The sequence below is a fragment of the Pagrus major genome, chromosome 7 (assembly GCF_040436345.1).
Source record: "Pagrus major chromosome 7, Pma_NU_1.0".
Lineage (NCBI taxonomy): Eukaryota > Metazoa > Chordata > Actinopteri > Spariformes > Sparidae > Pagrus > Pagrus major.
The window spans coordinates 21,626,045-21,651,946 of NC_133221.1; the positions used below are offsets into that span (position 1 = coordinate 21,626,045).

The window sequence follows — 25,902 nt, forward strand, 5'->3', positions numbered from 1 at the left end:
GCAAAAGACAAAACTTCCCCTGTAAACTTCTCTAAAACCATTTGGGAGTACTGCCTACATGAGGGATTAGCATGGATAACCAGGGTAATTCATGGTAGTTGAATATTGTTCAACTCTGTATGTATTTACCACAGACAGTGGGCGCAGTTTAGATGCTTTTTGCATACTGATTTGAGTATTCTCCCCCAACCATTTACAGGCAGGTATTTATGATAATACATAACACTGAGGGTTTGCCGTTACTAGCATGACATTGCTTATTAAAGGCAGAGCCTAATCCAATAAGAGTTCACATTAGATTGGTAAATGGTAACTACAGCAATGAAAAAATGTCTTGCTTCTCTGTGTCTCCTGGGATCTCTTCTACATGCCTTGGCTCAATGCACTGTCCCGACCTCAGAGTTCCACCTGAAAGGAGATTATTTAATAGGTGGACTTTTTGATATTCATCATGTCAGAGACAGTGTTTATCTTTACAGACCAGAAGCCATCGACTGCTCCAGGTGAGTTTAAAATAAATCTGAATAAATCCCCTCTTAAAATGAAACTAATGACAAGTTTAGTGTATTGGATTAGACCCTTTTAAAAACACTGAGGAGTTTCACCTCAAATGCGGGGTCAATAGCTGTTGCTTAGCAGCACATTGAACCCTAAACCAATCCAGTTAATTGCTACATTATCAAAGCTGCTGTATAACATTAAATCTGACTCCTGTTCTTGCTCCATAAAACTGACTTTTCTAACGTCCATATCTGTGTAGAGGTCTCAAGACTAATAATATTAACTGAAATGTAATCCTTCTCTCCTGCTGTGTTTTCTCTGTTCATAGTCAACTCTTCATTCTGTCAAGTTATCGGAGATTTCAGTTGATGAGATTCACTGTAGAGGAAATCAATAACTCTACCAACCTACTGCCAAATGTATCTCTCGGCTATGAAATATTTGACCACTGCTCAGATACACAGATTTTCCCTGGAATTTTGAAACTCTTCTCATCCAGTGGTATGATTCAACCTTGGAGTGAACCAAACAAGAACCTGTCCAAAGTGTCCAAAGTAACAGCAGTGGTCGGCCCTTTTTCAAGCACGAACACCCTGACTGTAGCCCCACTGTTCATGGCTGATCTCATTCCTGTGGTAAGTCTGCCAGCTACAGAGTTTTTCCCAGTTATAAAATCAGTCAGTTAACATAAGTAGTACAATTGTAAAACTTAAATTGCAACAGTTTTTAATTTCAATTTCTATTATCCTTTTATCAGGTCAGTTATGGAGCTGCCTCATCTGCCTTTACAGAGAAAGCAAAATTTCCTTCTTTCCTACGAACTGTGCATTCCAATAAAGGCATCATAGGAGTGATTGTTGAGATCATTCTGCACTTCAAATGGCGCTGGGTTGCTTTCCTTAACAGTGACAATGATTTTGGCAAAGATGGCCTGGAATTGTTCATAAAGAGGATTGAGAACACTAACATCTGCCTAGCGTTCACCAAAGGCATCAACGATAATACAAATACTTCCCAAATGTTCAAACAAATACAGGCACAGAAAATCGGTGTCATTATTGTTTTTACTACAAAATTGACTGCTGAAGCTCTCATTGAGTCAGCAGTACAAGTGAATATCACAGACAAGGTGTGGATAGCAGGGGACACATGGTCCTTAAACAAAAGGCTCCCCAAGGTGAAAGGAATAAAAAATATTGGAACTGTAATTGGTGTGTCTCAGCCAGTAGTGACAATACCTGGTTTCAATGATTTCATCTATGCTTCCAAAAGCCAGACTCAATGTGAAAATAAAGAACAAAATAGGTTTTGTAATCAGTTTTGCAACTGCAGTAGCCTGAGTGCAGAAGATATCCTTGCTGTGGACCCATCTTTCTCTTTCCCTGTTTATTCTGCTGTATATGCCATCGCTCATGCCTTACACAATACATTGCAATGCGGATCTGGCAGATGTAATGGAAATATTACAGTGCACCCATATATGGTAAGTATACAAATAATTCAATAATAATAATAATTAGATCAAATTCACTATCTCAATTTTTCATGTTTATGATTGTTACAGCTTTAACCCTTTAGACAAGCCTGTAATAACTCAAAACACTGGTCTAGCGTGGTTTGTCATCACATAAATATCATATTTAACATATTATAGAAAACAATTTCTGGTACAAAGTCTACAATGTTCAAAAAAAAAAAAAATAGGATAAAAGCTGAAATGGAGGCATCACACAACAACATTTCCCTCCTCAGTAATATTTTAACATCTATTTGATCAGTGTGAAATCAAAAGTAGTAGTGGTCTGAACTTTGTGTACCCACACCAGGTTCTAGCAGAGCTGAAGAAGTCAAACTTCACAATTTTAAACCGGAGTATCCAATTTGATGAGAATGGTGAGCCCAAGTTTGGATCCTTTTCTATTGTTTTCTGGAACCACAGTGGTGATGCAGTGGAGATTGGCTTTTATCATTTTTACCCATGGCGCAAATTTTTCATCAACAGCACCAAAATTCAGTGGTACACAAAGGGAGAAGTAAGTTGTCTTTTCATAAATATGTGTGGTTTAATGCAGTATATTAACACTTAAAAGAGTATGTTGATTAAAAATGCCTTCTTTTGTTTCTTCTTTTGTTTGTATGCGTATATAAAGATACACTGCTAAAAATAAACCAATGTCTGACAGAATGTTCACATTTTACAAATCTTGTTGCAAAATTTAAAAGCAGTATATGCTGTTTAATTTCCCTCTCATTTGCCTTCCATCCTTGAAAGTATTGTTCTTGCTTCACTTACATTTTATTTTTTGCTAAATAATTGTGGTGTACAGGTGCCTACTTCAGTATGTTCAAAGGAATGTCCTATAGGACATGCAAAAAAGCAAAATGGGATCCATGAATGCTGCTTCAATTGTATTATCTGTCCAAATGGAACTTACATCAACAGCTCAGGTAAATTATTATACATGAGAGAAAGAAAATGAGTAAAATATATCCTGTGCTTCTCTCTGCTTTTTTTCAGATTTTAGATTGTTTGAAGCATTTTTTCATGTTTGCAAGGGTTTAACAGTTACTTTGTGTTGATTGGACACAGCTACATAGGCTTCAACTTCCACTCAAAAATGAATTAGATTGGCTACTAATATACCACAGAGCATCTTTCAGACATTCCGTTCCTTTCTTGTGTAAAACAAATGTTCCCTAAATCTAATGGGGACATCTGTTGTAAAAGATGAAAAGTGCAACAATGCTTCATCAACTGTATGATCTCTTTTCAAAAGTTGACTTTATTGACAATCTGTCCTTTTTTGTGTAAAACAGCGGATCCCTACAAATGCCTCAGATGTAAGGAGACAGAATGGTCTGAAGAAGCAAGCACATCATGCAATCTGCGTTTGGTGGAGTACATCCCATTCACAGACAGTGGAGCTATAGTGATCATGGTCGGGGCCTGGGTCTTGGTGGGTCTCACAGCAGCCATGTCCGTTCTCTTTGCTGTCAACTACAACACACCTATTGTCAGATCTGCTGGGGGACCAATGTGCTTCTTAATTTTAGGTTGCCTCAGTCTGTGTAGTATTAGTGTGTTCTTTCACTTCGACAAGCCAACAACTTCCTTTTGTATCTTAAGGTTCTTGCCTTTTTTTTTGTTCTACACTGTTTGTTTGGCATGTTTTGTTGTGCGCTCATTTCAAATTGTTTGCATTTTCAAAATAGCCGCCAAGTTCCCCAAGCTCCACAGCTGGTGGATGAAATATCATGGACAATGGCTGGTCATCACTGTGGCATTTCTTACTCAGGCACTCTTACTTGTTATCGGCTACTCTTGTGCCCCACCCAAGCCCTACAATGAAACAGTTTGGTACCCAGACAAAATAATACTTAGTTGTGACATTAATCTCACAGCAACCTCTAGTCCTGTGGTTTTACTTTTGTCCTTGTGCTGCTTTTGTTTCATTTTCTCCTACATGGGAAAAGATCTCCCAAAAAATTACAATGAGGCCAAAGCAATAACCTTCTGCCTGCTCCTGCTGATCCTCACGTGGATAATGTTTGCCACTGAGTACATGCTTTACCGTGGCAAGCACATCCAAACTCTTAACGCTCTGGCAGTACTTTCCAGTCTCTACTCCTTTCTGTTGTGGTATTTCCTCCCAAAATGTTACATCATCATTCTCCAGCCCCACAAAAACACTCAACAGTACTTCCAAGGTCTCATTCAGAATTATACCAAAACAATTAGCCAGTAGCAGCTTCAGGTAAATATGTGGATCTGCAGGCAGGAAAGATGATGTGCCTCAGGCCTTTTGCTAATAACTCTGTGAATAACTTTTAGATAACATTGGAATTTAAACATTTGTCTGTTTGGGTTTTTTTTTCAAGAGTTTTAAACTTGAACTTTAAACTTATGTTTTATGCATCTTTGTATTTTAGTTTGTTTATTTTTGAGAAATATAAAAATTAAACAAACAATATCACCTATTGTTAAAGAGAGGTTTGATGACACATTTGATGATGCTGCTCACTTGTGCTTTTTAAAGGAATTATTTGACATTTTGGGAAGTAAGCTTCTTTGTTCTCTTGTGGAGAGTTACCAATACAACTTTCACACGTCTTTTAAATATGACACTGGAGATTGTCTTATTACCCTTATGAACTCACTCGTGAGCTTTCGAGTTGCTGGTTGGCAATTTTTTTGTAGAACCAGGCTAGTTGTTTCCCCCTGCTTCCAGTCTTTATGCTATGCTAAGCTACCCATCTACTGGCTGTAGTCTCATACTTAAAAAACAGATAGGAGAGTGGTATTGCCTTCTCATCTAACTCACATCAAGAAAATATAACAAGCATTTTGAGTATTGAGGATAGAATGTGTAATAGTTTCCTTTCAAATAATTTAGCCAATTATTTAGCCAAATTAGTGAGTATATTACAGATACAAAAACGTAAATAAATACATGAATAAATAAAACAAAACATACTTCATACAGTCCAGGTAACACAGATCTCACCACATGATGGCAACACTTAACTGTGGTGCTGTCTACACGAGAGACCACTGCTGGACTTTGAATGTACTTTTATGGGCTAAGTTCCCTCAAATGTCAATACTGATTTATGTATTACTCCTGGTGTTATAGTTTTAAGCTTAGAATAAGATCTTAAAATAAGAGGGAAGTATAAAGTGATGATTAACTTCTTCTCTGAGGTTGATGTCTAACTGCATATTTTTGTGACATTATTGCCTCTGTTTCCATGTGGAGTTAAAATTCATTTTGGAAAAATGTTGCATAAGAAGTGTGTCTGTGACAAATAAAGATTGATTTGATTTACTATTTTGTCTTAATGCCGATTCATGGTAAAGGGTTATAGCTGATTCACCTTTCATATTCACTGTGTCTCACGTCATGGAGGCCTATCCTATCCTACCAAGTAGAACGACAAGTTCGGCCATTCCACCAATGCCTGAATTCAACTTCTGGCAAGAGTGCTGGCCATTTATCATTTTTTATCATATGCCTGGCCTGAAGTACATACTGTATGAGATGCACATATTATCATGGCATAGTCTTTTGTTGTTGTTTTTTTTATGAATACCAGTTTATGTGTGGGAAATGGCCTGTACATGTTTTGTATGGGTATGCATCATCTGTACATGTGGTCTCTGGACGACTTTGCTTAGCATGCAATGGGATCTGACGTTGGATAAGTGGCGGGAATTGGATGGTTTGAAAGAGCACTATATCTAAAGACTAAAACTTAATCATGATATCCAAGGAAATAACATTTCACAGTACGGCCAAACAGTTAATTATCAAATCAAATTTGATTTGTTTAAATCAAAGTGCAAACATATCGCAGCAATGACTGCTTTGTACCAACCACTATTGTCAAGTGCTTTACCCAACTTATTGTCCATTAATCTTTCTTAATAACATAAACAATTAGTTAAGATTGTGAGCATTGTTTGACTAATTTCAGTTTTACAGTAATTGGCTCTTTTCTAGAACATAAAACATTAACTCACGTACTTTATATGAGATGTTGTTTTGTGGTCTTAATGTGGTGATTTAGTGAGAATACTTGGTCTTAATGCTGAGTAATGGTTAAAAGTCATAGCTGAATCGCTGTTTGTATTAACTTCACTGTGTCTCAGTCTGCCTCACTTCATGCAGGCCTATCCCTTGCAACCAAACGGAACGACGAGTTCCGTCCTTACACCAGCAGGTTGCCCAAATTCAAATTCTGCTCCTATTTCAAATGATCTGTGTGGTCCAATGTTCATTCATGCAGGGATCATTTGTAAGAGGAGGTGGTCTTTTACCATAAACCAAAGATACTGGGTTGAATTGATTTAATTTGTGTAAATTTGCTTGTGACTTTGTCCTGTGTAACCTACAAGCTCATCTCATGTGATTGCTGATAGCGTCCTTAATATGGTATAACTTTCTTCTAAATAGCCAATCAATTATGAGACATTCCCAGCAATAGCAAGAGTTGCTGGTTAATACCTTTTAGATTTTTCAGTTATTTAAACAATTACATATCAAGAAAAACATAGTTTGCTGAACATCACGCAATGTGCCAACACAAATGCAAAACTGCATCCTCACATTTACAAACCTCCATGTCAAAACCAAACTTTCTATTCAATTAGAGACTCTGTTCAATCACTATGTAATCTTATCATCCAAGCCAAATATTGCTTTCCTACATCACTCAAAAGCCATCAAATACACACATGCTATAAGATAGCCATTATGTACACCAGTAAGATAAAGTCAAAACACTACCATAAAAACACCTTACTGCAACAAATAAAAGTAATTTTAGTGAGTCCTTAGTGTACTGTGGAAAAATAAATTGATATTGAGTAAAAAAAAAGGAAATGCACTGAAAAAAATATGCAACGGATAAAGAATGTTGAAAAATAATTTCGATGTATGTACAATATAAGAAAAACGGCTTTCGAAATGAGCAAATGGTGCGGCCAATGATATATGACAGGGTTTGAGTTTAGAGTTTTTTACCAAGAGTTTAAGAAATCTGAATGATGTGTGAAAACAGGGGAATAGTCATTATAGTTTTGGGAAATAGGTCTGCTATTTGGTAGATGTTGTGGTTTGGATGTTTAGTCAGTAGGCCTAGTTATAATGTGTGATCAAGAAAAACTATGACAATGTGTTTCTCTGTGGTCTCCTGCACAGACATGAGTGTCATAACACACGCTTTTTAGAAAGGGGAGAACTACGGCTGGTTGTCATGGATTGGCAGCGATTGCTGAGATGTCACCGCAACCTGCTTGACGCAAGTTAGGCACGCTTTGGCCCTACTCATAAGGTGGTCCATCTTAGGGGTTACTCGACACAACTTGGAGCATTTAAACTGGTAGTGGAATTGCAAATCAGCGCAGCATGGTTTGATCCACCCATTATAGCCACCCATGTCCCAGGGCACCTGAACCTTGGAGCGGACTTCCTCTCCAGGGACCCTCTTGTGAGAGTGGAGATTACATCAGTTGGTGGTGACTCAGATATGTGATGGTTTTGGCAAGACAGTGGTGAGCCTTTTGCCTCCAGACGCACTCATAGCCTAACATGATCCTGTATACATTTCTTCCAGTGAAACTGATATTGCCTATCCTATGATATCCTATGAGTGCGTCAGCAGGGTCCATGATCCATTAATGAATCAGTCTGAAAGTCAGCAATGGCAACTCCTCTTCTATCAAGCAAGGGGGAAAGGTGATTCATTCCTGTCCAGAACTGTTGAGTTTGCATTAGAGGTCCAACTTAATAGCTAGGACTGCCCCCAAATGTGGTGGCATGGGGTCCAAAGTGCAAGGGCTTCACCTACTCAAGGTCTATATGCCAGGAGTAAAATGTGTATATTTTGTCACTCCTTCAGGAGATACAACAACATACTAACCCACTTGACAGCTAGCCTTAATGACGAGTGACTATTAAACTGAGGGATGACTACTCTATTTAATTACCAGCACAATCCACAATCTAAATTGTAATCTTCTTTCTCAATTTTGAAATGGCCTGTAGACCACGGCCAGGCTTGGAACAGCCTATGAATTTCTCCATTTGCACAATTAAAACACATTATTGCATTGAAGATCGATCTTTTTTGGCACAAGCTCCTCATCTGCCATGCTGCTACCTAGAATCCACATTGCATCATTTACAATACATCACCCAAGGAAGAGCCATGTTAAGTAATTTGTCCAGTCAGCATAGCCATCTTGTTGGCTACATCACTCTATTGGTATGTTCATGTAACACAGATATGCTATTAGATAAGAGTTATGTGTCTGGGTAAAGTATGTGCCAAGGTAAAGTCTCAAAAAAACACTAGCCTGGTTGTAGATGTTTTGTCTTGTTATTATTGGCATCATGATATCTGCTGGTCAGAACTATTTCAAGCCATTAATGTACACTACTAAATAAATATAATTGTATTCCTTGGTGGAATGCTTAAAGAATATTTTCTTTCTTTTTTGATAAAACAAATTTTAGTTCTTCAAACCATGGATCATAATAAAAGAAAGTATGCTAAATCACCCGAAAGTTGTAGCATATGGAACTAGTCTCTAAGATTTTTAAACAGGTATATTTTCTATGTTATTGTTTTTATTTTTTTTTGTGATTCTCATATCTGTCACTCAGAGTGAATATAAAAGAATTAAAGCAACATTACGTAACTTTTTTTGTTTCACCTTAAAATAACAGCATCACAATCATTTTGATGATACAGTATCTTGTAATAGGGTGAATGATGTCTCTGTCTCAGCCACTCCGCCCCCCTATCACTTGTTTCTGCACTACATAACGTCAGTGAGAGGATCACAGCGTTACATACATGTTGACTTCAAGATACAAGTTTTCAAGACATAACATTGTTATGACATTATGTTTGTTGTTAGCACCTACATTACATCTAACAAATATGGGATTTGTATTTATGATCAGTGGTGTTGCACTCAGAAACTGCGGGGGCGCCAAATTGTACAAAATGCCAACTTGTACATTATGTTGCTTTAATTAAATTTGTCTTTGCTAAAAGAGGGAACTTACATTTTTTAAAAGGAATACCAGTTTTATTCAAGTTTGAGGCATTTAACTCGCTTGTCAATGATGATTGGTAATCCCTCTGCATATACATCACAGGGAGTATGTGCAGCAGCAGCTTTTGCATACTGGTTTGTGAATACTCCTCCAACCATTTCAAGCTATGTATTTCTCTCCCATGTGAATGGAACAGATCACTGTCTCATAACTTAATAAGGCAGGGGCAAATCCCATTGGAGTTCACATTAGATTGGTAAAAGGTAGGTTAACTACAAAATGGGGCATTTTCTTGCTTCTCTGTGTCTCCTGGGATCTTTTCTTCATGCCTTTGCTCAATGCACTGTCCCAGCCTCAGAGTTTCGGCTGGAAGGAGATTATTTGATAGGTGGACTGTTTGATATTCATCATGCCACTGGCCCTGTTCATAATGACAGACCAGAAGCCATCGACTGTTCCAGGTGAGTGGATATCTGCTCAAGTAAAAAAAAAAACTACTGAACAACGGCTGGTGTAACAGATTATTTGTACATTCAAAATATTGCCTCAAACATGAGACCAGTAGCTATGGCTAAGTAGCACTCATGTTAAGTCTGATCTTCATCCTTATTCCATGAAATTTGTTTTGTAACATCCAAATCTGTACGGAGGTCCCAATGAGGATTTTATTTCAACTTTCACTAACAACAGTGATACTTTAAAGTAATTCTTAATCCTTTTCTCCTGTTGTTCTATCTCTGTCCTCAGTCAGCCCTTCCTTCTCCCAAATTACCGAAGGTTTCAGTTGATGAGATTCTCTGTGGAGGAAATCAATAATTCTGCCAACCTACTGCCAAATATCTCTCTGGGCTATGACATATTTGACCACTGCTCAGATTCGCAGAGTTTTCCAGGCATTTTAAACCTCATCTTAGTCAATGGTATGACTCAACCTTGGGGTGAACCACACAAAAATCTGTCCAAAGTGTCCAAAGTCATAGCAGTGGTTGGTCCTTTTTCAAGCACTCAGGCCCTGACTGCGGCCCCATTGTTCATGGTAGATTTCATTCCCATGGTAAATTGGATTTTATTTTTTATGTTTTAACATTTATTTCAGACAGACCAAATGATTAATAATAGACTTATGTAATTATGTTATTAACAATTGTTTCATCTAAGATAAGTTTTAATTTTTTTTTTTTCTTTTAACAGGTCAGTTATGGAGCTTCTAGTTCAGTCTTTTCAACAAAAGAGCAATTTCCATCTTTCCTGCGAACAGTGCATCCCAATAAAGAGGTCATAGAAGCGATTGTTAGCATTGTACAGCACTTCAATTGGCGCTGGGTTGCATTCCTTCACATTGAAAATGATTTTGGCATTGATGGACGGGAATTGTTCATAAAGAGGATAAAGGACACTGAGATCTGCCTGGCGTACACCAAAAGCCTCAGTCATGATACAGATTACTCTCAAATATTCAAACAGATAGAGGCACAGAGGATACGTATCATTATAGTTTTTGCTCCAAAAACGACTGCTGAAGCTCTCATTGAGTCAGCAATACAACTGAATATCACAAACAAGGTGTGGATTGCAGATGATGGATGGTCCCTAAACAAGAGGCTCCCCAAGACAAAAGGCATCAAGAATATTGGAACTGTACTCGGGGTGTCTCAGCCAGTTGTGACAATACCCAGATTCAATGATTTTATCAATATCACAAAAAGCCAGACTCATTGTGAAAATGCAGAGCAAAGTATGTTTTGTAATCAGGTTTGCAACTGCAGTAGCCTGAGTACTGAAGCCATCCTTGCTGCAGACCCATCTTTCTCTTTTCCTGTTTATTCTGCTGTTTATGCCATCGCTCATGCCTTACACAATGTCTTGCAATGTGGATCTGGCAGATGTAATGGGAATATAAAAGTGTACCCACACATGGTAAGTTCACAGAAGATCTGACAGTCTAAATTTGCTTGTTTATGTTTCTGAGAGTTAACTTTAATAAAAGGCTATCTTAGTTATAACATAAAAATGTAAACATGAACTTTAAAGCAGATTTTTACCTTCAATTAAATAAAAGCTGACAATAGAGCCACACAACCAACTGATAACTCCTGACAAATTGAATTAAAGCATTTTTTTTTTTTTTTCAATATCTCATACTGCTGCTTGGCATGCGTTGTTATTATCAAGGTGCCACTCTGTAATTTAACTTATTGCGAGCTATCGGCGTAGTGTGTAATTGTTTTGTCCAATTTCTATCTATCTGTAAATAGAGGCATCTCCAGTCTCTTGATCCAGCAACTTTAAGCCTGTAAAAGATTTTAGCTACTCTGCTTACCTTTCAAACATTGCATTGCCATCAAAATCTCAGAAAAAAATGTGGCAATAGCTAAAGTGTATAATTAGATAAACCACTTCCTAATGCCTCTGAAGGGTGAAAACACAGAAGTTACTCCCTACACAATAATGTTTTTAAAAACCTATTTATTCAAATCTCATATGTTCATTGTAAACACATGCAAGTAATTGTCATCTGACCTTTGTTTGCCCAAATCAGGTTCTAGCCAAGTTGAGGAAGTCCAATTTTACACTTTTAAACCAGCGTATTCAGTTTGATGAGAATGGTGACCCCAAGTTTGGAGCCTATTCTATTGTTTTCTGGAACCACAGTGGTGATGCAGAGGAGATCGGCTTTTATCATTTTCACCCATGGGTCAATTTTTTCATCAACAGCACCAAAGTTCGGTGGTACACAAAGGGACAAGTAAGTTGTTTTATTTCCTAATTATAGTATTGCAGTATGTAGTATATGAACAGTTTATACAGTATCTTTCCATGAAAGAATGGGTTTGGTTTTGGTTGAGCAACGTTTAGAATCAGCTCTGACAGGCTTAACATAGATCAACCGATGGTGGTTGTTAATAGTGTCATTTGCAGTGATGTCTGAATATGAAGTGTTTGTAAGCATTTTTCCATTTCACAAAACCTCTTAATAAATTAAAACACCACTTTCCTCATTTTTTTAGTACACAGAGGTATTCTTCTTCTTTTTGCTTCACCTACATTGAATTTGTTCCTGAATAATTGTCTTGTACAGGTGCCTTCTTCACAGTGTTCCCAAGAATGTCCTGTAGGACATGCAAAAATGCAAAATGGGATCCACAAATGCTGCTTCAATTGTGAAATCTGTCCAAATGGAACTTATATCAACAGCACAGGTAAATTATTATACATGAGAGGAAGAAAATGAGAATATTCTATATGCAAGATGACTTCCATGGCTGAGAAGAATGAAATCAAATTCAAATTCCATCCTGATGACTGAACATGCCAATAACTCAAGAGCTTTTCAACTCTTCAAAGCTCAATTTAGGAGAACGTATAATGTAAAAGATAAAAGCGCAGAATGGCTTCCCTATTTTAACATTAACTTTATCAATAAATTGTCTGTCTTATAAACAGCAGATCCCTTCATATGCATCCACTGTAAGGAGACAGAATGGTCTGCAGAAGGAAGCACATCATGCAATCTGCGGGTGGTGGAGTACATCCCATTCACAGACAGTGGAGCTATAGTGATCATGGTCGGGACCTGGGTCTTGGTGGGCCTCACAGCAGCCATGTCCGTCCTCTTTGCCATCAACTACAACACACCTATTGTCAGATCTGCTGGGGGACCAATGTGCTTCTTAATTTTAGGCTGCCTCAGTCTGTGTAGTATTAGTGTGTTCTTTCAGTTTGACAAGCCAACAACTTCCTTTTGTATCTTAAGGTTCTTGCCATTTTTTTTGTTCTACACTGTTTGTTTGGCATGTTTTGTTGTACGCTCGTTTCAAATTGTTTGCATTTTCAAAATAGCTGCCAAGTTCCCCAAGCTCCACAGCTGGTGGATGAAATATCATGGACAATGGCTGGTCATCACTGTGGCATTTGGTACTCAGGCACTCTTACTTGTTATCTGCTATTCTTGTGCTCCACCCGAGCCCTACAATGAAACAGCTTGGTACCGAGACAAAATAATACTTAGTTGTGACTTTCATCTTAAAACATTTTCTGGTTCCATGATTTTACTTTCATCTTTGTGCTGTCTGTGCTTCATTTTCTCCTACATGGGAAAAGATCTCCCAAAAAATTACAATGAGGCCAAAGCAATAACCTTCTGCCTGCTCCTGCTGATCCTCACCTGGATCATCTTTGCCACTGTATACATGCTTTACCGTGGCAAGCACATCCAAACTCTTAACGCTCTGGCAGTACTCTCCAGTCTCTACTCCTTTCTGTTGTGGTATTTTCTCCCAAAATGTTACATCATCATATTTCAACCCCACAAAAACACAAAGCAGTACTTCCAAGGTATCATTCAGGATTATACCAAAACAATTAGCCAGTAGCAGCTTCAGGTAAATATGTAGATCTAATTCTAGTAATCTTGCCATTTTAGCCTTCTAAAGCATTTGACTGCTGTTGTTTCTATAATATATGAATCAATGAGCAGTAAGTCTTGAAATTTACTAAGATACAACATTCCAACAGGCACAAATTTCATAAATGTTCAAAATGGGTGGCAACATTTTTTATAACTTTGAGAATTTTGAGTAGCAGCCTTTTGGAGAGGAACTTTTGCCTTGCTCTGATTTGAATGTTATTTGTAGTGATAATATTCATTACAGAGAGGCTGTACACTAACTGTGATGGTTTCCATTCAAATAACGCACCCAATCATTTTGCCAAATTAAAAAGCAAATGACAGATAAAGCTGACACATTATATAGTAGATACAGCTGTATGTATCTTCAAGATAAAACTTTCTTGCTACACTATTGAATCATCTACACTTGAAAATGAATTTCTTCGTGAGAAAAATAAATATCTGCACTCAATTATTTCAAAGCTGAAATTTCTACAATATTGAACAACTCATCAGCTCATGAATAATACCAGGTCAGAAATGTGTCTCAGTTACACTCGAGAAAGAGCTGTTTTTATAAGTTCAACCTTTGTTCTTGAATAACTAAACCCAAGACCATATGTGCTTGTGGTGTTGTTGGCATATGGATTGACAGTCTATTGAATGTACACTATACTTTAGGGGGACACAATGAAAAGCTAATTTTCTCATGTGTGAGAGCAATTAAATAAAGATATGAAATTGGATGCGTGTGTTTTCTCTGTTCAACTGTTGCTGTAACACTGATATCACCACACGATGGCGACCAATACACTGTGACACTGGCTACAGGACTACAGGCACACTAGATACAGTATGTGTCAATCCTTAGCTCTGTGAGAAAGCTGTTTCTAAAACTCTACTTAAACAAATGCTGAGAGTGAACATGCAGTATGTTACCTATGGTGTTACACTTTAAGGGCGGCATGGACTTTACTAGTTTCTGCAAATCCTGATGACTCATGTCATCATCATAATTTGACAATGTTCTACAAAGCTTCTTGCGATGTCACAGACTAGAGAGTAGAGGGGCCGTTGAACTAACTTCAAGCTAGCAGTAGCACATGACAAAACAGGGCTAACTAGTTGCAGCTAGTTAGTCTACTTGGCAGAGGTGTTCTTTGCAGGGTGTGTACAGTGTAAGAAGTGACAGATGATGGTGATGATGGATATTTAGACTAGACTTTAGAATCAGACAATCATCCCAAGAGGAAATTCTTTTTCACAGCACCGTACCCGTCAGACTGTTGCATATAACAGACAGTATACAAAAACAGTACATACAACAACACACCATAAAAAACACACAGTACTACACAGCAATTACAAAACCATACGCGGGTCTGTTCAGAAAGGCCTATTATTCAGGGCAGTTATAGCTGAGGGGATCAGGCGTTTCCCAAAGCGGGCCCTTCTGCACCTCAGTGCTCTGTACCTCCCCCCTGAGGACAGTGGGATGAAGTGGGTGTTGAGTGGATGTGTAATGTCCTGTTCTATTGAAGTTGCAATGTGTGAATATAATATATATACAGTACATGTATATCTGCAGACGGGGCCTTGCATACTTCACCTAAAGCTCATCTGCCTTAAAGTGTAAATAGAGGCGTCTTCAGGTGCTCATGTAGGGGCATGATATCTCATGCTATAAGTGATGTACCAAGCCAATTACCTGAAGGGAACTTCCCTAATGCCTAATTGCTTCCACATGGAGTTGAGATCAGTAAAATAAAGTACGTCAGAAGTGTGTAATTTTAGATTGCGATTGATAGTGAAAAGTCACCTCTCTGGCAGTCAAGTAATTAGAGCTAGTGCAGGAGGAGGAGCGTTACCAACTACGGTAGATATAGACTTCTTTGGTACATCTGTGTGCACAGCACTGGGTCAGCAATCAAACTCCTGGCAAGGGGTTCTGTACTAGTCATTGATTAGCCATAACAAATACCATGTTCAAGCATACAGGTTGGTGATTCGCAAGTGTACTTGGTAACCAGATCAACTATGTGCAAACTGAACTGGAAAACCTAAATGTATCATGAGGGTAATGACAATTTCTGGGTGAGCTATTGTCCACAAGGTCTTTAACTCCCACCACTGCAGAATTTCTCCCACATCCTGGGGGTGGTTGGGGAAATAGAATCTGAGTGGGCCATGTTTAAAGCCTCCATTGTGGTGGCCACCATTTGGAGCTGCATTCAGAAGGCTGTTTTTATTGAAACAGACTTTATAGAGTACTTGAGTAGTATAAAGTACTTCACAACTGAGGATCAAAATAAAAAGTCATAACAGGGAAGTAGTGGACTTCAGCATAAATGAAAAGAATGATCAAATGTATAACTCATGACCAGTTATTTAAAAAAAACACTTATAAATGCCCCTTTGATTGACATTTCACAGAATCTAGTATAGATTGCAAGAAAAATAACTTGATCAGGGAAATTGACAGAAAAAACAGTAAAAAGGTTTACTGTGTCTGTTATTTTATATTTAAGTTCATCCTCATCATATCGCCCACAGTTGGCTCTGGAAAATTATCTAAGTCTTGCCTGATGTGTGCGTGAGGTGCACACCGTCTCACGGCACTCACAGTACCAGTGCATATGCATGGTTTTAGGGGGTATGCATCATTTATACCTTTGGCCCCTGGACTACCTTGCTCAGAATGCTGCCACCTCTCTGGCAGAACTGACCCTGGATAAGTGGTGGTAAATGGATAGATGCATGGAGGGAAAACACATGTATACATATAATATACAAAAATACAGATAACTGAATTGTTGACTCTAAAAAGTGGAGTAATACCATTAAGCAGCTGAAGGACTATGAGGAGTTGTAATGGTGGGGAAGGGTCTCATTAATATAAATGGGTTTCAAGAAACATTTATTTGTATCAAATATAACTTGTTGTTACATGGGTTTTCTAATTCACCAGTATCATCATGTGGCTATCACATTACAAGAGCATCTCTGTAGGTATTTTCTAAGTCTGAAGAAGAGCATTGCTCGAAAAGTTACTTGAGGGTTTGCTAATGACCTCTACTTAAGGGAGCAACAGTGTGCTGACCTTTTTTTATGTTTTCATCGTCTATTGATCCAGCGCCGGCCTTAAACAGTATGTGGATGTGCGCAACCACTATGCATATATGCATAGAAAAAGCATTTCATATAATAATTTAGATGTAACCATAACATGCAAGAAAATTAAATTTCACAGTAGGGCCACAATGTTGATTAACCAGTGATTTACCTCTTGATATTAAAGTGCAAATATATGATAGCAATGACTGCTCTGCACCAAACACTATTGTCAGATGCTTGATCCACCTTATTGTCCATTAATCTAAAAAACAAACAATTTGTATAGATTATGAACATTGTTAGATTAACGTCAGTTTAATAGTAATTGGGTCATTTTTAGAAATTAAAACATAAACTTCTATACTTTTTATGAGACAATGTTTTGGGTATTAATGTGGTGACTGAGTGTCTTAATGCTGAGTCATGGTTAAATGTCATATATAATTCTTCTTTATTATTAACTTTACTATGTCAGACTTTAGAGAGGCCTATCCCTTGCAACGGAGCAGAATGACGAGTTCCGCCCTTACACCAGCAGGTTGCCTGAATTCAAATTCTGGTGAGAGCCCTGGCCATTTATCACTTTCATCGTTTGAGTGATGGCAAATTTTCCTATTTCAAATTACCTGTGTGGTCTAACATTCAATCCTGCAGCGATCATTTGTAAGAGGAGGTGGTCTTTAAGCCTAAACCAGAGATGCTGGGTTGAATTAATTTTATTTGTGTAAATTTGCTTGTGACGCTATGTAGTGTGATGTTACAAGGTCATTTGTACTTGCGTAGAACATTCTTATAGTATAACTTTCTTCTAAAGGGGCATTACATTGCGAAACATGCCCTGCAACAAGAGTTATTGCTTAACAGCCTTTTGTGTTTTAGTTATTATAAAACAAAGACAAAACAGTTTGCTGAACATCAGCCATGCAATGACAGACTTTTGATGGTGAAAGGGAGACAGTGTGTGGAAAAAAACTTTTTAGTGGATAATCTGTTGGATTTTCAAATGTAATGCCTCAGCACATCCTGGTCCGAATTAAGTAATAGGTAATATTTCTAAATATGGACATTGTGGATGCACTTGTTAATTAGACACTCATCTTCACCATGATGTTTGCAGGTTGAAACTGGTTAGCAATGTAAAACATAGAAATGTTTTACATTTCTAATATTTTACAATTATTATTTTATAATTTTACTCTTTGGTCAAGTGCCTAAAGCCTACTTTTTATTCTAAAATCAATGTCAGTCCTTGAAATCAGGGAATGGTAAAAAGGAAAGTATGCCACATGTTGTAGCAAAAGGAACATGTAATGCACAATTTTTAAACATAGATATAATTTCTGTTTTCGTCATCATCATATTTGTCACACAGGTATATATAATCAATAAGGAAGACAGATTTTTTTTTTTTTTAAACTCTGTTACAGTTTGTATACATTACCGGAAAACTGTCAAGCAGCAGATTAGATGCTTTTGCATGCTGGTTTGTAAATTCTCCTCCAACCATTTATAGTTATTTGCCACCCTTCATGCACTCCCACATGCATGGAAATGATCACTGGGTCTCATAACCTTCTAAAGGCAGAGGCAAATTGCATTAGAGTTCACATCAGACCTGTAAACAATAACTGAAACAATGAAAAACCGTCTAGGTTTTCTGTGTCTCCTGGGATTTGTTTTTCTTGCCTTGGCTCAATGCACTGTCCCAGCCTCAGAGTTCCAGCTGGAGGGAGATTATTTGATAGGTGGACTGTTTGATATTCATCAAGTCAGTGCACCTCTTTATCATGACAGACCAGAAGCCATCGACTGCTCAAGGTGAGTTTTTCTAAATACATCTTGGTTGAGTTATTTTTACTTTACAAACAGTAATGTTTAAAGCACTTTGGCAAAACTGTAAATAAGGGCTTTTGAAGCTGCAATTTGAATTCTTAATCCTTTTCTCCTGTTGTTCTTTCTCTTTCCTCAGTCAATCCTTTGTTCTTTCACATTATCGAATGTTTCAGTTGATGAGATTCTCCGTGGAGGAAATTAACAATTCTACCAAGCTACTGCCAAATGTATCTCTGGGCTATGAAATATTTGACCACTGCTCAGATACACAGAGTTTTCCAGGCATTCTAAACCTCATCTTAGTCAATGGCATGATTGAACCTTGGGGTGAACCACATGAGCAACAAACACATAAGTCCATAGAGTCCAAAGTAATAGCAGTGGTTGGCCCTTTTTCAAGCACTCACACCCTGACGGTTGCCCCATTGTTCATGGTGGATCTCATTCCTATGGTAAGTTTTTTCAGACTTATATCAATACAGCATAGTATAGGACTATGTTATTGTCATTTTGTTCATTTGAAACAACTATTATTGCGAATTGTCATTGAAATTGATAAAAAACTGATAAAAACTGATTATCTTATCACTCTACTTACAGGTCGCTTATGGATCTACTAGTTCTGTCTTTTCAAAAAAAGCTAAATTCCCCTCTTTTCTGCGAACAGTGCATTCCAATATAAACTCCATTGAAGTGATTTTTAACATTGTGCAGCACTTCAACTGGCGCTGGGTTGCTTTTCTTAACAGTGATAATGATTATGGCATTGATGGACAGGAATTGTTCATAAAGAGGATTAAAGACACTGAGATCTGCCTGGCATACACCAAAGGCCTCGGTGACAAGCCAGATTACTCTCAAATATTCAAACAGATAGAGGCACAGAGGATACATATCATTATTGTTTTTGCACCTGAAATGACTGCTGAAGCTCTCATTGAGTCAGCAATACAACTGAATATCACAAACAAGGTGTGGATAGCAGGGGACGCATGGTCCTTAAACAAGAGGCTCCCCAAGACAAAAGGAATCAATAATATTGGAACTGTAATTGGGTTGTCACAGCCATTACAGACAATACCTGGTTTCAATGATTTTATCTATGCTTCCAAAAGCCAGAACAATTGTCTTAATGCAGAACAAAATATGTTTTGTAATCAGGTTTGCAACTGCAGTAACCTGAGAGGAGTAGATGTACTTGCTGCAGACCCATCTTTCTCTTTTCCTGTTTATTCTGCTGTATATGCCATCGCTCATGCCTTACATCACACCTTGCAATGTGGATCGGGCAGATGTAATGGGAATATTAAAGTGTACCCACATATGGTAAGTATACAAATCATTTAAGATTGTTTTTTATTTACTAAGCTTATTTGACTTATTTTGCTCCTCTCTGAATTTTGCTCCAACTTGAGGTTGTCAAAAAATCTAGGTAAATCTATTAGTTTTTTGTCTTTTACCTTATACAACTGATATAAATAATGTAATAATCTGTAAGCATATAATTATTTTTATTGTGAACACAAAGAAGTAATGAACTCATTTGAATCATTTGAACTTTGTACCCACACCAGGTTCTAGCAGAGCTGAAGAAGTCCAATTTTACACTTTTAAACCAGAGTATTCAGTTTGATGAGAATGGTGACCCGAAGTATGGATCCTATTCTATTGTTTTCTGGAACCACAGTGGTGATGCAGAGGAGATCGGCTTTTATGAATTATACCCAAGAGTCAATTTCTTCATCAACAACAGCAAAATTCAGTGGTACATGGACGGAGAAGTAAGTTGTTTTCCCTTATTACAATATGTTTAGTATAATGTGTATTTTAATGCAATATCTAGAAAATTGTGGTGATATGGATTTAAAAATGTATTATGCTTTTTCCGTTCCACAAGGATATGTCTGCGTGTGTGTGTGGCATTTTTAGCCACGCTGAGTCAAACCACATAGTATTGATTTGCATTTCCAATACCAGTTTAACCGCAAAGAGAAATGCCTCAAAAAAAAGGAAGGAGTCATGCAAGTGTGGTGACAAAGAGAGGAGAGAGGGGATTCCCAACTGCAAAACGGACAGGAAGTTAGCTAAAATGAGTGTAAAGTCCTCCATAAAATAGCTGCTGGCATGGCGCATCTTTTTGAAAGATAACTTGAAGGATGAGGAGGAGCAAATTTTACCAGCTGTTTTGCGTCTTAACTTGACATAAGGCACAAATGTTATAGTATTGGCTAGCAAATATATGGGGTTAGATAACTTTCTAATTAACTACTACTTTATAACAGTTTGCACGTGTAGCTTGTCATTGTGTGCTTCTTATATTGTTACAACTTCATCTGCCCAACAAAAGAGGATTGCTATATTACCGTATGTTGTAGTTGATGATGTCACCACTCTATGTCACTGTTGTTATTTTGTTATTTCACACTAGCTGTAGATAAAGGTTGCCGGCTATATCATTCTGTTTTGTATTTCACATACCATTGTGTTGTTGATGATTAACAGTAGTTAACAGAAGTTATTTTCAGACGTTAGCCTGGGCACGAGGGACAACATAGTAATAAACACTGTATTTAAAATAGAGAGCCGAAGTCACTCATCCCTCATGGGATCTTCAAGGGATGGTAGTGAATGGAGAGAGACAAATAATTTGTTGTTCCTGTTTGGATTGTGCAATGACTTACACATATGATGTTTGTCAATTTAAAAGCAAATTTTTCAACTTGAGAAACTTGCAATTAGCCATAAAACTAATAAAATATAAGGCTGTGAAAATATGTAAATATAAAGACTACACACACAACAGTCGCATTAGTGACATTGTTTCGTTGCACGGTCACCAAAACCCGTACGTAAACATTGTAGACTTGGTCCTGTATATTAGCAGCTCACAGAACTGATGAATTCTCCTTTCATATTACTGCAGTTGTTAATATGGCCAGATGTCTTGTGATTTTCACCCTAACCCTAACCTTTTCTGTGCCAAGGCAGCGGCCATGTTGTTGTTGGTGACATGTGCTGAGCGAGATTATGTAGTCCACTGAGTGGTTTAACACAAAACTAGATGATATTTTACTTTATTTAAGACCAACTGTGACTTTCTTGAGTTGGAAAATTATCTTTTCAATTGACACACATCATATATTTACTTCATGGCACAACTCAAATGGGATCCAATAATCATTTGTCTCTCTCCATTCACTACCACACATATTTTTAAGGTCCCATGGGGTCCACTGGAAGGGGCATGACTTCGGCACTCTATAGGGCTTCTGACTGACTGGCCACAGGAAGTGAAAATGTAATTTTCTGCAACAATAGTTTGCTTAGTTTGGACATTACGCCAGGGTAGTTAAGATGAATCTTGTGTCTCAGTGGTGCTGCCAAACAACAGCACAGCTTTAGTATCAAACTAACTAGGTTCAATGTATTGTTTACTTTACACTCTCACTTAAGACATAATTTACGTATCGCTGGTGCAATGGGCCACAGGAGACAACTTATTAGAGGAACTTTATGAGCTGAGGGGTCCAGCTCTACTTCTGCCCTGCCTCCAGGTAGTCTGCCTGAAGTATCCCGCTCTACTCCTCTACAGCCCACAGGCCTTTTCGCCTTAGATCCCAGTCTCATCCCTCAATTGTCAATTGTCATTGTCTAATAGGGTCGTTCTATTTTACATAAAGTCTTCAAACCTATTAAATGCTGGATATGTGCAAAAACTGATACTTCACCCTTATTTGTCCCAACTCATAACAGTTTTCATTTGGCTTGAATGATATTTGATTTGCTGCTAAATAATTGTCTTGTACAGGTGCCTACTTCAGTGTGTTCCCCAGAGTGTCCTGTAGGACATGCAAAAACGCAAAATGGGATCCACAAATGCTGCTTCACTTGTGAAATTTGTCTGAATGGAACTTATGTCAACAGCACAGGTAAATTATATGAAAGGATATGCAATGAATTGTGTTTTTGATTGGTTCACTGTCGCTTCAACAGCAAAATAAACCTAGCAATCTCCAATACATTCATAGTCTTGTTGCAGTCACCTCTTGGGTAGTTGTTACTATAAACAGCTTAAGTCAATTTGACATTAAATGAAATCTTGATCTCTCTTTACATAGAGGATTTTTCAAAAGTCGACCATAGCTTACACTTTTACTAATTTTCTTCCTCTCATATATTGACATTCAGTCCTTCTTTTGTGTTTTTGTGTAAAACAGAGGATCCCTACAAGTGCATCCAATGCAAGAAGACAGAGTGGTCTGCAGAAGGAAGCACATCATGCAATCTGCGGGTGGTGGAGTACATCCCATTCACAGACAGTGGAGCTATAGTGATCATGGTCGGGGCCTGGGTCTTGGTGGGCCTCACAGCAGCCATGTCCGTTCTCTTTGCCATCAACTACAACACACCTATTGTCAGATCTGCTGGGGGACCAATGTGCTTCTTAATTTTAGGCTGCCTCAGTCTGTGTAGTACTAGTGTGTTCTTTTACTTTGACAAGCCAACAACTTCCTTTTGTATCTTAAGGTTCTTGCCATTTTTTTTGTTCTACACTGTTTGTTTGGCATGTTTTGTTGTACGCTCGTTTCAAATTGTTTGCATTTTCAAAATAGCTGCCAAGTTCCCCAAGCTCAACAGCTGGTGGATGAAATATCATGGACAATGGCTGGTCATCACTGTGGCATTTCTTACTCAGGCGCTCTTACTTGTTATCTGCTACTCTTGTGCCCCACCCAAGCCCTACAATGAAACAGTTTGGTACCCAGAGAAAATAATACTTAGTTGTGATCTTGATCTTAAAACATTTTCTGGTTCCGTGATTTTACTTTTATCTTTGTGCTCTCTTTGCTTCATTTTCTCCTACATGGGAAAAGATCTCCCAAAAAATTACAATGAGGCCAAAGCAATAACCTTCTGCCTGCTCCTGCTGATCCTCACCTGGATCATTTTTGCCACTGTAAACATGCTTTACCGTGGCAAGTACATTGAAATTCTTAACGCTCTGGCAGTACTTTCCAGTCTCTACTCCTTTCTGTTGTGGTATTTCCTCCCAAAATGTTACATCATCATATTTCAACCCCACAAAAACACAAAACAGTACTTCCAAGGTATCATTCAGGATTATACCAAAACAATTAGCCAGTAGAAGCTTCCAGTAAATATGTGGATCTACAGACAGAGGACCTGATGTGCCTCAGGTTTTCTTAATATTTTCGGTTCAATTTTAGTAATCCTGCCATTTTAGCCTTCTAAAGCATCTGGCTGTTGTTTTTATGAGGTATAAATCAATGAGCAATACATCTTGAAATCTTAAAATCCTGTGTAGCAAGACTTTGACATTTGGTCAGCATGAGGGTCTTTTGCCTTGCCCTGATTTGAATGTTATTTGTAGTGATAATGCTCATTACAGAGAGGCTGTACACTAACTGTTTCCATTCAAATAATCCACCCAATACTTTTGCCAAATTAAAAAGCAAATTACAGATAAAGCTGACACATTAAATAGTGGATACAGCTGTATGTATCTTCAAGATAAAACTTACTTGCTACACTATTGAATCGTCAAAATTAAATTCTTAGTGAGGAAAATAAATATCGGCACTCAATAATTTCAAAGCGGAAATTTCTACAATATTGAACTATCATCAGTTCATGAATAATACCAGGTCAGAAATGTGTCTCACTTACACTTGAGAAAGAGCTGTTTTTATAAATTCAACCTTTGTTCTTGAATAACTAAATCCAAGAGATTATGTGCTTGTGGTGTTGTTGGCATATGGATTAAATCACTTTTTAAAACCCACTTTTATAGACTTTTATGTGAAGTCATACTTTTTTAACTGAATTTTTATTCTTCCATCATTTATTCCTTTTCCTAGTCTTAGACTATTTATCTGTTTTTAATTCCTCCCTTGTGATGTCGTTTTCCTTTGCCTTACCGTCCTTTGTCGCTTTTTTTTAAGTCTTTAATCTATTTATTGTCCTTTACTTTATTTTTACTGATCATAATCTTTTAATCTTTTCTTAATTCCTCTGATGTGATGTCTTCTTGTAATCGGCCTTGATTGTTTTTACTCTTGTAATTATTTATTTTTTTACATTTTATTTTCTTCTCTCTCTCTTCCTTTTCTGAGATTGTGCCTGCTTTTATTCCTTTTACTTGACTCATATTGACTTTTTGTGATTTTACATTTTCTGTTCTGCTCTCTTTTAACTCACCTTAGACTAGACTTCTTTGTGTTTGGCTTGACTGTTTATTCTGTAAACCAAAGTTTACTGCTTTTGCTTGATTGTCAAAGCACTTTGTAAACTCTGTTTTTAAAGGTGCAATATAAGTTTATTATTAAATCTCTATTCAATGTACACTATACTTTAAGTGGACTAAAATCATAGTAGGTTATGTTTAAGAGTGGTTAAATAAAGATATGAAATTGGATGTGTGTCTGTGTGTTTGCTGTAACACTGATCTCACCACACGATGGCACCAATACACTGTGATACTGGCTACAGGATGACAAACACACTTGATACAGTATGTGTCAATCCTTAGCTCTGTTAGGTAGGGCTAATTCTTAAAACTGTACTCAAACACTCAAACAGAGGCAGGGAGCGAACATACAGTATGTTACTTAAGATTCTCCATGGGGGACATGTTTTTGTGTTGAGCTTGCTATTAGGATGCAGGACATTAAGGCTTTTGTGCAGTTTTTCAAAAGTTTCAACTTGTGCAGGATTTGTTTACTCAACTTTGTTCAAGTATAAATTCAACATTAATTAATATCAAACTCATACATTGGGGTAATAAAGAGCCCTGATGTATTCTACCATTTGCCAGTGTGTGCATGGCGAGTTCAAGATGGCGGACGCTGGCGCACATTGGCTTGCCCTTTTTAATGTATAACTTCTCTTTTTTTATGATTTTAGTGTGTTGTTTTTATTATCCTGCTTTTTAACCTGTAAAGTGTCTTTGTGTACCTTGAAAAGAGCTATATAAAATAAATGTATTATCATTATTATCATTATTATTATTATTATTGTTATTATTATATACCTTTGTGGACACTTTAAGTCGCCACTGTCAAAGTATGAAGGGATGATGAATGAAATGTGATGTGATGTGATGTGAAACCTCAAGAGCTCAAAGCCATAGTTATGCACTCTAAAAGATAATTCAGGGGACTTGTTACCACCACTTAATTAAATGCATGGTTGCAAGATAAAAAATCTAATTTATTGATTTAGATAAACCTTTCAAGTTGCAAACGTTATTTGATGAGTTGTGTTGACACAATAATGTTGGTGACTACAACAACTTAAAATTGTGTGTAATTTACACTCAATTTTCTGTGTTGATTGATTGAAAACAAAATTTAAGTTGTAGTAACTTAATAAAATTGGCTTTATAACTTAATTTTTCTCCACCTTGAGTCTCCTCCCCCACCTCATGCCTGGCCAAGTTCAGACAGTTAGCCGTGTGTTAGAGGACCTGGAGGCTGA

At 37.5% G+C, this 25,902-nt stretch overlaps 3 protein-coding genes across 3 annotated transcripts; all 3 read left to right on the forward strand.

Moving 5' to 3' along the window:
- The first annotated feature begins 321 nt into the window (after positions 1-321).
- On the forward strand, positions 322-4,247 carry LOC141000227 (taste receptor type 1 member 1-like). Its single transcript, XM_073470886.1, has 6 exons — positions 322-503; positions 830-1,136; positions 1,259-1,984; positions 2,328-2,534; positions 2,829-2,949; positions 3,319-4,247. The coding sequence occupies exons 1-6, from the start codon at positions 322-324 to the stop codon at positions 4,245-4,247; spliced, it is 2,472 nt and encodes an 823-aa protein (XP_073326987.1).
- Positions 4,248-9,347: 5,100 nt separating this feature from the next.
- LOC141000272 (taste receptor type 1 member 1-like) lies at positions 9,348-13,441 on the forward strand. The gene is made up of 6 exons (XM_073470956.1): positions 9,348-9,529; positions 9,816-10,122; positions 10,260-10,985; positions 11,608-11,814; positions 12,148-12,268; positions 12,513-13,441. The coding sequence occupies exons 1-6, from the start codon at positions 9,348-9,350 to the stop codon at positions 13,439-13,441; spliced, it is 2,472 nt and encodes an 823-aa protein (XP_073327057.1).
- Positions 13,442-18,208: 4,767 nt separating this feature from the next.
- Positions 18,209-23,551, forward strand: LOC140999422 (taste receptor type 1 member 1-like). Its single transcript, XM_073469792.1, has 6 exons — positions 18,209-18,390; positions 18,542-18,857; positions 19,006-19,731; positions 19,980-20,186; positions 22,214-22,334; positions 22,623-23,551. Exons 1-6 carry the CDS (start codon positions 18,209-18,211, stop codon positions 23,549-23,551), a joined length of 2,481 nt encoding a protein of 826 aa, XP_073325893.1.
- The last annotated feature ends 2,351 nt before the right edge of the window (positions 23,552-25,902 follow it).

Coding starts and splice junctions, on each gene's coding strand:
- LOC141000272 (XM_073470956.1), top strand. CDS start 9,348: ATGGGGCATTTTCTTGCTTCTCTGTGTCTCCTGGGATCTTTTCTTCAT. Junction 11,815..12,147: donor GGTGGTACACAAAGGGACAA/GTAAGTTGTTTT, acceptor TGTCTTGTACAG/GTGCCTTCTTCACAGTGTTC. Junction 12,269..12,512: donor AACTTATATCAACAGCACAG/GTAAATTATTAT, acceptor TCTTATAAACAG/CAGATCCCTTCATATGCATC.
- LOC140999422 (XM_073469792.1), top strand. CDS start 18,209: ATGAAAAACCGTCTAGGTTTTCTGTGTCTCCTGGGATTTGTTTTTCTT. Junction 18,391..18,541: donor GAAGCCATCGACTGCTCAAG/GTGAGTTTTTCT, acceptor CTCTTTCCTCAG/TCAATCCTTTGTTCTTTCAC. Junction 20,187..22,213: donor AGTGGTACATGGACGGAGAA/GTAAGTTGTTTT, acceptor TGTCTTGTACAG/GTGCCTACTTCAGTGTGTTC.
- LOC141000227 (XM_073470886.1), top strand. CDS start 322: ATGAAAAAATGTCTTGCTTCTCTGTGTCTCCTGGGATCTCTTCTACAT. Junction 2,535..2,828: donor AGTGGTACACAAAGGGAGAA/GTAAGTTGTCTT, acceptor TGTGGTGTACAG/GTGCCTACTTCAGTATGTTC. Junction 2,950..3,318: donor AACTTACATCAACAGCTCAG/GTAAATTATTAT, acceptor TGTGTAAAACAG/CGGATCCCTACAAATGCCTC.